This window comes from Nyctereutes procyonoides, unplaced genomic scaffold, assembly GCF_905146905.1.
Source record: "Nyctereutes procyonoides isolate TBG_1078 unplaced genomic scaffold, NYPRO_anot_genome, whole genome shotgun sequence".
NCBI classification, from domain to species: Eukaryota; Metazoa; Chordata; class Mammalia; order Carnivora; family Canidae; genus Nyctereutes; species Nyctereutes procyonoides.
In genome coordinates, this window is record NW_026575146.1 from 71,229,883 (window position 1) to 71,242,984 (window position 13,102).

Consider the following 13,102-nt stretch of genomic DNA (forward strand, 5'->3'; position numbering starts at 1 on the left):
TGCCTTGACCAGTTTGGAGTTCCAGGCTAGGGGAAAATAGGCTCTCCTTCTTGAGCAACTGATCAAATCCATACACTACCACTCTTCTCATGGACTCTCCTGCTTCCTGCCACCATGCACCAGCTCTAATTGTTCTGGGGCCAATGACCACTGGATGAAGAACCATCCCTATGCCCTGGCACCTAAGGAATTATCCAAAATAGACAATGCTTAGGGAATTTTGAAATCTAGCTAACCCCACTCTCTCTGTAATATATATATAAGTTGCCCTTCCACCTCCAGGCTTCTGTTAACCTACACAAGAAGGGGAATTGTGTGGCCTGCCTGTTATTTAGTGTGAAGCTGCTAGTAATATGGTTCTGCCTTTCATCTGTCATTGTGTTGTGTCCAACCATCAAAAGAATCTTTCAGACTTGAAGGCAATGGGACTGTGACATCTGTCACCCCATTGATGACCAGGCTAGATTCCACTAATCTGGCTGCCTAGGTGATGTCCCCTTCCTCCCTCCTAGCTCCGTGTTCATCCTTTCCAAAGATATACATTCAGCAAAGAAGACAACCTTCCTTGATAAAGGAGGATCCTTCTATGGCCAAGAGTATGGAAGTAGCTGTGCTCCCCTGCTGGAACCTTAAGAGAAGCTCTCAAGCCCATTTGTAGGAGACTGTTGGGGGTTAGGGGTCAAGGTTCTCAGACTTCTGCTACATCCAACTAAGGATGTATAGTCTCCTTTCTTATGAAATGAAATGACAAATAAAATAAAATAAAATGAATTAAAATAAAGTAAAAATAAAATCAAGAAAAGAATGAAATCAATCTTATAAAAGACATACTCCTCATCCCACTGTGCTCTGTAACCTACTGTGGACATGGACTCTCCTGTGCCTCCTACACAACCCTACCCCTCACACACTCAAGCACACTCTCTCTTCTCTGTTGTCTCTTTTGATTTCTTGACCCCTGTACCCCTTGTCCCCACAGAGCCCAGGATGTGTTACACCCTCAATATACTTGCATACCTTGCCCACTTGTGCATAGGCCACACAGTGCCATTAAAATATGACCTACACTTTACCCTCTGTGCAGTTTCACCTCCTCACTCTCTCACACCCACACCCCGTGCTCTCTGCACCCCCTTCTGCTATACTCCCTTTCCTAGTACTCTATTTCTCATCCAACTCAGTCAGAACCCATAGACTCAAACTTTCTCGCTTCTTCAAGTGGCAAAGCCTCATTCATTTGGGGGATATAAATGTGTGGGTATGTGCACTGTGAGTGTATCAGAATGTGGATGTCTGCATGTGGTGAGTGTGTGTGTGATTGAGAGAGTATGAGGTGACTTAAGTACATATTTCAGTGTGTTTGAGTCTCTATGTATGCATATGTGCATTTGCACATATGCCTCAGTAACTACTGTGTGTGCATTTGTGTGAAGAAATGTTGTCAGTCATGGATCTCTTGTAGAATGTGACAACTAAGATGCAGCTAGAGAAGAATTTGCCTTCCCCAAAGGTATATCTGCAGATCAAGAAGGGAGGTAATTCAGTTAGTACAAAATTATGAAGATATATGCAATGATACAGAAGATCAGTTAGCTGTTTCTTTATTTCTTTAAAGATTTTATAAATTTATTTTGGAGAGTGCACTCAAGCAGGAGGAGGGGAAGAGGGAGAAAAAGAGACTCCCTGCTCAGCAAGGACTCAATCCCAGGACTCCAGGATCATGACCTGAGCCAAAGACAGATGCTTAACAGACTGAGCCACCCAGGTGCCCCAATTAGCTGTTGCATTAAATCTATCCCGACCCACACTGCTTCTTCCAAAGGTCAGGTCTATTCACACTCATACGTTGCCAAGTGTCCTATAAACGCTATACTATAAATAGATGTCCAGATACACATGTATGTTTTGTTGTGAGAGAGTCCTGGGCAGACCTCAGAAGGTGAACAATCTAGAGAAGAAATAACCCCCCACAAAGGGAAATCTGGCCTTTGCTCTTTGATACTGAGAGATGATCTCTAGATCTTTCCAAGGCCATGCCTGATAGGAATGTTTTTGTTTGCTTGGAGGCTTGGTCACCAGACTGTCTAACAATGAGCTTTAGGATGAGTCTTTGGGCCCCAAGTATCATCATGGCGGCCTCTGAGAGGGCTGGAGACAAAAGGTATCAGCTCACCTGGGGACAGAAGGAAGACTAATAAGGTCAGCCATCCAGAAGGTAAGTGGCAAAGTGGCAGATTTGTAGTAAAAACGCCAGGCACGAAGGCTCGGGTGAGTCTTCTTGCCTTGGCAACACTCGGTGAGTGTTATCCCATATCAGCCCCAGACAGTAGCACTCCATAACTCCATAGAGAGAGGACAACTAGAAGATCTACAGTGAGTTCTTTTCCTGAAATATAACCCCATGCATCTGATCCATGTCTGTTGTTAATCTATATCCTTTTCTGAAAAACAAACTAACAAAACCCACAACAATGAGTAGAACAGCTCTGAGTGAGTTCTGTGAGTACATTTAGAGAACTATTGAAATTGAGCGAGGTTTTGGGACACTCTCCACTTCCTGCTGGTGTCAGTAGTGAGTGTGGTCTTCTGTGGACCAGGGTCCCTCCAGTGTCTCAGTTGGAATTAAACTATCACAGGGGGAACAGATGGGCAGAGGTAGACCAAATGGTAGATTTATGTTTCAAAAAACTCAAAGAATCTATTCTGGTTCTTAAATTTTATATATCTTCATTAATTACATAATCAACAGTTGCTTCTTAAGGAAATTTCAGCATAAAGTAATTCTAGAGTACTCTGCTAACCATTCAATACAATTGAAACTAAGAAAAGAGTTTGGGTTCTCTGATACTTCAAAGAATGATAGAGGGCAGCCCCGGTGGGGCAGCAGTTTAGCACCGCCTGCAGCCCAGGGTGTGATCTTGGAGACCCTGGATCGAGTCCCGCGTCAGACTCCCTGTGTGGAGCCTGCTTTTCCCTCTGTCTATGTCTCTGCCTCTCTCTCTCTCTCTCTCCCTCTCTGCCTCTATGAATAAACAAATAAAATCTTTAAAAAAAAAAGAATGATAGAATCTGTTAATCCATTTGATCCTGGTGCTTTTATTTATGATAGACATTTCCCCAACACCTATTTCTATGGATTGTTTATTTGTTTGTTTAGACCCACTACCACCACTAGGGTCAATATTGGTATTTTCCTAGAAATTTTCTGTATCATCATTTCTAAATCAATATGCATTTACTTCTAATGAATGAGTCCAATGATTTCTAAGGTTAATGATGGATGTCAAGTTTTTGTTTTTACTCTTACCCCATTAGAAATTTTTTCAACGTGGATGGAACTGGAGGGTATTATACTGAGTGAAATAAGTCAATCAGAGAAGGACAAACATTATATGGTTTCATTCAGTTGGGGAATATAAAATATACTGAAAGGGAATAAAAGGAAAAGGAGAAAAAATGAGTGGTAAATATCAGAAAGGGAGACAGAACATGAGAGACTCCTAACTCTGGGAAACGAACAAGTGGTGGTGGAAAGGAAGGTGAGCGGGGGATGGGGGTGACTAGGTGATGGGCACTGAGGGGGGGCACTTGATGGGATGAGCACTGGGTGTTATTCTTTATGTTGGCAAATTTAACTCTAATTAAAAAAAAGAAATGTTTTTCAGTTACCTTGTCTGATATCACTTATCTTCAACACTTCAATAATGGTGCAGCTCAAGACCCTTCATTAAGAATGAATTTGATGTTCTCAATGGGGAAACACTAGGAGCCTGTCCCCTAAGATCAGGAACAAGACAGGGATGTCCACTCTCACCACTATTATTCAACATAGTATTGGAAGTCCTAGCCTCAGCAATCAGACAACAAAAAGACATTAAAGGCATTCAAATTGGCAAAGAAGTCAAACTCTCCCTCTTTGCAGATGACATTATACTATACATAGAAAACCCAAAAGACTCCACCCCAAGATTGCTAGAACTCATACAGCAATTTGGCAGTGTGGCAGGATACAAAATCAATGCCCAGAAGTCAGTGGCATTTCTATACACTAACAATGAGACTGAAGAAAGAGAAATTAACAATTTACAATTGCACCCAAAAGCATAAGATACCTAGGAATAAACCTAACTAAAGAGGTAAAGGATCTATACCCTACAAACTCCAGAACACTTCTGAAAGAAATGGAGGAAGACACAAAGAGATGGAAAAATATTCCATGCTCATGGATTGGAAGAATTAATATTGTGAAAATGTCTATGCTACCCAGGGCAATTTACACAATAATGCAATCCCTATCAAAATACCATGCGCTTTCTTCAGAGAGTTGGAACAAATTATTTTAAGATTTGTGTGGAATCAGAAAACACCCCGAATAGCCAGGGGAATTTTAAAAGAGAAAGCCATAGCTGGGGGCATCACAATGCCAGATTTCAGGTTGTACTACAAAGCTGTGGTCATCAAGACCCTGTGGTACTGGCACAAAAACAGACACATAGATCAATGGAACAGAATAGAGAATCCAGAAGTGGACCCTCAACCTTATGGTCAACTAATATTCGACAAAGGGGGAAAGACTATCCCCTGGAAAAAGGACAGTCTCTTCAATAAATGGTGCTGGGAAAATTGGACATCCACATGCAGAAGAATGAAACTGGACTATTCTCTTACACCATATACAAAGATAAACTCAAAATGGATGAAAGATCTTAATGTGAGACAAGATTCCATCAAAATCCTAGAGGAGAACACAGGCAACACCCTTTTTGAACTCAGCCACAGTAACTTCTTGCAAGATACATCCATGAAGGCAAAAGAAACAAAAGCAAAATGAACTATTGGGACTTCATCAAGATAAGAAGCCTTTGCACAGCAAAAGATACAGTCAACAAAACTAAAAGACAACCTACAGAATGGGAGAAGATATTTGCAAATGACGTATCAGATAAAGGGCTAGTTTCCAAGATCTATGAAGAACTTATTAAACTCAACACCCAAGAAACAAACAATCCAATCATGAAATGGGCAAAAGACATGAACAGAAATCTCACAGAGGAAGACATAGACATGGCCAACAGGCACATGAGAAAATGCTCCGCATCACTGGCCATCAGGGAAATACAAATCAAAACCACAAGGAGATACCACCTCACACCAGTGAGAATGGGGAAAATTAACAAGGCAGGAAACCACAAATGTTGGAGAGGATGTGGAGAAAAGGGAACCCTCTTACACTGTTGGTGGGAATGTGAACTGGTGCAGCCACTCTGGAAAACTGTGTGGAGGTTCCTCAAAGGGTTAAAAATAGATCTGCCCTATGACCCAGCAATTGCACTGCTGGGGATTTACCCCAAAGATACAGATGTAGTGAAACGCTGGGACATCTGCACCCCGATGTTTATAGCAGCAATGTCCACAATAGCCAAACTTGGAAGGAGCCTCGGTGTCCATCGAAAGATGAATGGATAAAGAAGATGTGGTCTGTGTATACAATGGAATATTCCTCAGCCATTAGAAACGACGAATACCCACCATATGCTTCAATGTGGATGGAACTGGAGGGTATTATGCTGAGTGAAGTAAGTCAATAGGAGAAGGACAAACATTATATGGTCTCATTCATTTGGGGAATATAAAAAATAGTGAAAGGGCCGTGCCCAAGCCGGGCTGTCCCTTCGCTGACGCTGCCCCACTGCTGCTGAAGGTCCGCGTTGGTCAGAGGGAGCTGAGCCTCCGCGTGTGCAGCGAGCAGCGCTCGTGGGAGGTCTTCTAGAAAACCGAGCAACTCCTTTTCCTTTAAGGAAAATTTAAAATTTGAAATTTAAAATGTACCACTTGTGGGAGGACGGCTGTGCCATGTTGACCTGCGGGATTCCCCAAAACCCGGCCCGACAGAGGCCCTTCGGGCAGCCCGTGGGCAGATGCTGAGTGGACCAGATGGCCGACTGACCAGGAGCCAAGCCCAGGCCTCTGAAGCTGACCCCTCCGGGACAGCGACCAGAGCCTGCTCCTCGTGCGTGCGAGCCGTGGACGGGAAGGCAGCGTGTGGCCAGTGTGAGCGTGCCCTCTGTGGGCGGTGTGTGCACGTCTGCTCCAGTTCCTGGAGCGTGGCCTGGGCCCTGTGTGCCTTTGTGGACTGTGGTGACGTTCACGAGTCGGTGCTCTGTGCCAGCTGCGCCATGTTCGAGGCCTGAGGGCTGGCCTTCCCGGACGGACTGCACTGGGGTCGATGCTGTAGAACTGTGGGGGGTGGGGTCTGTTTTATATTTTGTACCGAGGGCAGAAGTGAATAAACTCTTTATATTTGGGGGAAAAATAGTGAAAGGAAATAAAGGGGAAAGGAGAAAAAATGAGTGGGAAATATCAGAAAAGGAGACAGAACACGAGAGACTCCTAACTCTGGGAAACGAACAAGGGGTGGTAGAAAGGGAGGTGGGCGGGGGGTGGGGAGGGCGTGCAACTGGGTGACGGATACTGAGGGGGGCACTTGATGGGATGAGCACTGGGTGTTACTCTATATGTTGGCAAATTGAACACCAATAAAAAAAATAAAGAGACGGTACAGTAAAAAATATATATATATATGTAAAAAATATAAAAAATCTAGTATAAAAACAAAGAAAAAAGTGTTAGTGAGACTGTAGAGAAATTGAAACACTTGTGCATTGCTGGTGGGAAGGTAAAATGGTACAGCTACTGTAGAAAATAGTATGGCAGCTTCTCAGAAAATTCACCATAACTTTAACATAATCCAATAGTTTATTTTCTGGGTATATACACAGAAGGATGGAAAGCAGAAATTCAGCCATATTTACAGCAATGCTCATAGCACCATTACTTATAATAGTCAAAACATGAAAACACCACAAATGTCCATTGATGACTAATGAACAAAATGCGATATATCCAGACCCGTATAGACAATGGAATATTTTTTTTAGACAATGGAATATTATTTGGCCTTATGAAAGAATGAAATTTTCAACTGACTACTACCTGGATGAACCTGGGAGTCATTATGCTTGGTCAAAGGAGTGAGACACAAAAGGACAAATATTGTATGACTTCAAGTAAATGAAGTATCTTCAGAGGTCAAATACATAGAGACAAGTAAAATCATACTTGTCAGGCATTAGGGGAGAAGAAATGGAACATATTGTTTATTGGGTACAGAGTTTTAGGTTGAGATAATGAAAAAATTCTAAAAATGGATGGTGATGATGGTTGCACAGTAATGAGAATGTACTCAACATGAATGAACTGTACATTTAAAATGGCAAAAACAGTAAATTTCACTTATGTACATTTTGCCATGATAAAAAAGGCACTACCAAACCACAATAATATACTACTGTACACCCACTATTATTAGTATTATAAGAAGAAGAACCTTAAAAGCAACACATGTTGGTGATGATGTGGAGAAACTAGAACCCTCATATGTTACTAGTAGGGATGGAAACTGGTACAACCACTATAGAAAACACTGTGGCAGTTACTCTGTAAACCACCAACCCACCCAAACCCAACACACATGTCTGACTGACTCTCTCTCTCTCTCTCTGTCTCAGAACCTAATGTGTTGGAATCTGTCTCCTCACATAGACTGGCAGCAGCGTTGCCTCTGACTAAACTCTGTTCCAAGTCTCATCCAACACATTCCCCCACCTATCTCTGAGGACCACATTAACAGAGGGAGTTGGGGGATAGAGAAGGTAAGGCTTCTCCCTTGCTTCTTCCTTCTTCATTGCATCTCTTGAAGGGCAAGGCTAAACTAGGACTCCTGAACATGTCTGAAGAGCCCAAGCTTCTTTTCCAAAACACCCCTCCTCACTCCACCTAGGAAACTGCTCTCAATAAAAAGGGAATGGAGGTGGGCTTGTATATCTCAGTCCTTGTACTCCACGTACCCATGATCTCCCTACCACCCCACCAGCTCACTGAGATTATGGATCTTCTTACCTAAGGCTGCAACTTTCAATATTTTACAATTTTATTTGTCATATGTACCATAATAAAACCAGATAAGGGGAGGCACAATGGTGCCATACATGTCGCAAAAGAGCTTAATCAGCAGTTTGTTTCTTGGCAGTGTCTGTGAAGAACAGGCCCTTACCATGGGCATCTAAGTGAGTGACCCACACAAGTCTTTCTGCCCTCCAACTAGTCTACACTGTTCACAGACAACACAGCAATGGAAGGGGATTTGGGTGGAAAGGTCCTTAACTGCCAGTCTATAGCTTTCCAAAAGGCATGCCGAAGATCTAGACCCCTGGGAGCAGCCCAGGTTTCTGAGATGTGACTAAGGAAGGAAGAACCTGCCTCTGATTTGGTTCTGCAGAGCTGGCCCTGAAACTAACCAGACCCAGTGGCCAAGAGGACACCACTAGGTTTCAGTTGACCTAAACCATCAGTGATCAGGACCATGCACTTGGGGCACTCTCAGAAGATTGAGGGTTTCTAGTGCCATTGGCTTTGGCTATTGTATGGAAATTTCCTTTGAAAGGATACATACTACTTATTCCTGTCAACCTGAAATGCTAATGGAAAGAGTCTGCCTTCATTCTTGAAATTGCACTTTTCATTGGACACAACATTTTGGGGTCCTTCCTACCCTATTTCAAGTGAATCTATGTTGACTCATTCCAAAATTGGAATATCAAGCCATGGAGTGACAATATATCTAAAGGATAGTTTGAGGAGCACTCACTACATGCTAATCACTACTTTCAAAGAATTTATTTAGTTAGTTTACTTTAGGTTTTTAAAAATATTTTTTTTATTTATTCATTCGAGACACAAAGAGAGAGGTAGAGACATAGGCGGAGGGAGAAGTAGGCTTCCTATGGGGAGCCTGATGCAGAACTCAATACCAGCACCCTGGGATCATAACCTGAGCCAAAGGCTCAACCACTGAGCCACCCAGGTGCCCCAGTTTCCTTTAGATTTTAATCACTGCTATTTTATAAAGTGCAATTGTTATTTGACTCACAGTGGCCCAAATTGCATACAACTGGGGCTTCCAAGTGGAGGCTACCTCTCTTTGCCAGAGGTTCCAACATAGACTCATTCCTCACAGAGACTTGTGCCATCCTCCCACATGACAGAAGCCCAGTAAGCGCTGAGCCCTCTTTTAAGTGATGAGAGGCCAAAGAGACAAGGGTTTTTCCTTCATTGTCCATAGATTTCCAGTGAGATGTGACTGGGAAACAGGACCTGAATTGGGGCAGGTTATATCACCCACCTCTACTGCAGAAAGCTGATAGCACATGAGACAGGGCCACTGGGCCTGAGGCCTCTAATTTGCCAACAGTGAGAATATCATGTATATTCTGAAACTTGTTATGATAGAGGTTGACCTAAAATCCTTATCCCCACCCCCCCTCCCCGGCCCCACTGGTGGCAAATGAGAGGCCTTGTATCCCAGTAGCACTTCTCTACCTGCAGCTCATTCAGATTGGGAAACATCCCCTCTGGATCTGGGATGGTCACAAGCACAAGCCTATAGCACAATGCCTATTACATTCTGATGTAGAAACAACTGGTATTGAACTTACCCAAACAGTAGTGCTATGATCTGTTTGTGTCCCCTCAAAATTCATCTGTTGAAACTTAACCCCCAAGGTGATGGCATTTGGGGGTGGGGCCTTTGGGAAGTGACTGGGAAGCTCTGCCCTCATGAATGGGATTGGGGGCCTTTAAAAAGAGGCCAGGGGGCAGCCCCGGTGGCACAGCGGTTTGGCACAGCCTGGGGTGTGATCCTGGAGACCCGGGATTGAGTCCCACATCGGGCTCTCTGCATGGAGCCTGTTTCTCCCTCTCTCTGTGTCTCTGCCTCTTTCTCTGTGTGTCTATGAATAAATAAATAAAAACGTTAAAAAAATAAAAATAAAAATAAAAAGAGGCCAGAGAGCTCTTTTGACCCTTCATTTTGTGAAGATACCAGAAGGCTGCAACCCACATGAAGGCCCTCAAAGCCACAGTGGTACCCTGATCTCAGATTTTCATACTCCAAAACTGTGAGATATGAACTCAGGTAAAAACTAGCCAGATTGGAATTTTCTTTTTTTTATATACAAATTTATTTTTTATTGGTGTTCAATTTGCCAACATATAGAATAACACCCAGTGCTCATCCCATCAAGTGCCCCCCTCTTATACTGCTCCATACAGAGAGGGGACCCAAAGACCACACCAACATAAATTCCCTCTGTTACCATGGCAACTCACAAAGGCTAGTGGTTGTACAGATCAATCTCTAACCCATCTTCAATGCCAAAATTGTCAAGAAATGTAAAGGCTGTAAAATGTTACCCATTTGCAAACCAGTAAGTTAGCCTGCCAGTTGCATGGATGCTGGGAGAAGACATGAAACTTCAGAGACGAAAACAAAAGACAGTATTATTCACCCATACAGGCAGCAAGAACTTCCTGTTCACATTTCCTGCCTTTCCTTCCACACATAATATCATGTATTCTAAATGGAGAGAAATTTTTATCTTATCAGAAAGATATGGGGGATGCCGGGGTGGCTTAGTGGTTAAGCGTCTGCCTTCAGCTCAGGGTGTGATCCTGGAGTTCCAGGATCGAGTCCCACATTGGGCTCCCTGCATGGAGCCTGCTTCTCCCTCTGCCTCTGTCTCTGCCTCTCTTTCTCTCTCTGTGTGTGTCTCTCATGAATAAATAAGTAAAATCTTAAAAAAAAAGAAAGAAAGATATGGATTTCACCATCCACACATGCAACAAATCAATTCTGGATGCATTGACAGTCTAAATTTTAAAGCTATATAAAGGTTAAAAAACAATGAAGAAGAATATCACCATAGTCTTACTATAGGAGAGTATCTCTTGAAAGAATAATTAACATGCTTTCCATGCCGATAGCACTCTTGCAAAGACGGTGAATGTTCCTAAAACCCACCGGACTTACTGCAAGAAGTGTGGCAAGCACCAACCCCACAAAGTGACACAGTACAAGAAAGGCAAAGATTCTCTTTATGCCCAAGGAAAGCGGCGTTATGACAGGAAGCAGAGCGGCTATGGTGGGCAGACTAAGCCAATTTTCTGGAAAAAGGCTAAAACTACAAAGAAGATTGTGCTGAGGCTTGAATGTGTTGAGCCCAACTGCAGATCTAAGAGAATGCTAACTATTAAGAGATGCAAGCAATTTGACCTGGGAGGAGATAAGAGAAGGGGCCAAGTGATCCAGTTCTAAGCTTCAAATTTTGTTATGCAGACAATAAAATCTTGATGTTACGTTAAAAAAAAAAGAAAGAATAATAAACATTATCTGTAAAGGGAGAAATACTTCTATGCACATTAACACTTTCTCCTCATCTGAACACACGCACACATTTCAGACAGACACAGAAAGAGGATACAAGAGATACTAATAAAAGAAACATGTCCAACACATGTATAGAATTCATACAAATCAATAAAGACAAGGTGCCTGGGGGTTCAGTGTCTGCCTTAGGCTCAGGTTATGATCCCAGGGTTCTGAGATGGAGACCCATGTTGGCCTGCCTACTTAGTAGGGAGTCTGCTTCTGCCTCTCCCTTTGCTCCTCTTTCCACTAATGTGTGCTCTCTCTCTCTCTCTCTCTCTCTCTCTCTCTCTCTCTGTGTGTCTCTCAAATAAATAAATATATATATAAGATCTTTTTAAAAATGGGGCAGCCCGGGTGGCTCAGCGGTTTAGTGCCGCCTGGAGATCCCTCGGTGGCTCAGTGGTTTAGCGCCTGAGTTTGGCCCAGGGTGTGATCCTGGAGTCCCGGGATGGAGTCCAGCATCGAGTTCCCTGCATGGAGCCTGCTTCTCCCTATGTGTGTCTCTGCCTCTCTCTCTCTCTCTCATGAATAAATAAATCTTTTTTAAAATGGATAAAATGAACTAACACATACTTCAAAAAGAGGTTGCCCAATGTCTAATAAATATGTGAAACGAGGTTCAACTTCCATGTTAATCAAAGAAATGAAAATAAAATCACTACTTGATAACATCCCATACCAACCAGAAGTCAAAAAGATATTGGAAAATAAATGACAACTGTTGACAAGGATGTGCACAAACAGATAATCTCCTACCCTGCTGGAGGACATGAAACTTCCTACAAACATTTTCCAACCCCCTGGGCACCATCTCCTTAAACTGCTAAGATGGAAATCTAACACCCAATTCCAACAGGAATTTGTATGTGGGGGCACCTGGGTGGCTCAGTGGTTGAGCATCTGCCTTTGGCTCAGGTCATAATCCCGGGATCCTGGGATCAAGCCCCACATCAGGCTCCCCAAAAAGAAGCCTGCTTCTCCCACTGCCTAGGTCTCTGCCTCTCTGTGTCTCGAATGAATAAATAAAATCTTAAAAAAAAAAGAAACATCTGCCTCAATTTCTTTCAGAAGTGTTCTGTAGTTCTTAGGGTCTATACGCTTTATCCTTTACCTCTTTGGTTAGGTTTATTCTTGGGTATCTTATGCTTTTAGATGCGATTGTAAATGGGATTGATTCCTTAATTTCTCTTTCTTCAATTTCATTGTTAGTGTATAGAAATGCCACTGATTTCTGGGCATTGATTTTGTATCCTGCCACACTGCCGAATTGCTGTATGAGTTCTAGCAACAAAACAGGAAACAACATATGTTAGAGAGGATGTGGAGAAAGGGGAACCCTCTTTCACTGTTGGTGGGAATGTGAATGTACAGCCATTCTGGAAAACTGAGTGGAGGGTCCTCAAAGAGTTAAAAATAGAACTGCCCTAGGACCCAGCAATTGCACTGCTGGGGATTTTTTTTTTAAGATTTATTTATTTATTTTATGATACACATAGAGAGAGAGAGAGGCAGAGACACAGGAGGAGGGAGAAGTAGGCTCCGTGCCCGAGCCCGGCGCGGGTCTCGATCCCAGGACTCCAGAATCGCGCCCTGGGCCAAAGGCAGGCGCCAAATCGCTGAGCCACCCAGGGATCCCCGCACTGCTGGGGATTTACCCCAAACATACAGATGCAGTGAAAGGCCGGAACACCTGCACCCCCATGTTTATAGCAGCAATGTCCACAATAGCCAAACTGTGGAAGGAGCCTCGGTGTCCATTGAAAGATGAATGGATAA

The 13,102-nt window shown here is 43.1% G+C and overlaps 2 protein-coding genes across 2 annotated transcripts; both read left to right on the plus strand.

Moving 5' to 3' along the window:
- The first annotated feature begins 2,129 nt into the window (after positions 1 to 2,129).
- LOC129500091 (apoptosis regulatory protein Siva-like) lies at positions 2,130 to 6,200 on the plus strand. The gene is made up of 3 exons (XM_055310220.1): positions 2,130 to 2,161; positions 5,641 to 5,766; positions 5,975 to 6,200. Exons 1-3 carry the CDS (start codon positions 2,130 to 2,132, stop codon positions 6,189 to 6,191), a joined length of 375 nt encoding a protein of 124 aa, XP_055166195.1. The 3' UTR covers positions 6,192 to 6,200.
- A 2,897-nt stretch (positions 6,201 to 9,097) lies between these two features.
- On the plus strand, positions 9,098 to 11,212 carry LOC129500092 (60S ribosomal protein L36a-like). Its single transcript, XM_055310221.1, has 2 exons — positions 9,098 to 9,111; positions 10,882 to 11,212. Exons 1-2 carry the CDS (start codon positions 9,098 to 9,100, stop codon positions 11,210 to 11,212), a joined length of 345 nt encoding a protein of 114 aa, XP_055166196.1.
- Positions 11,213 to 13,102: the final 1,890 nt, after the last annotated feature.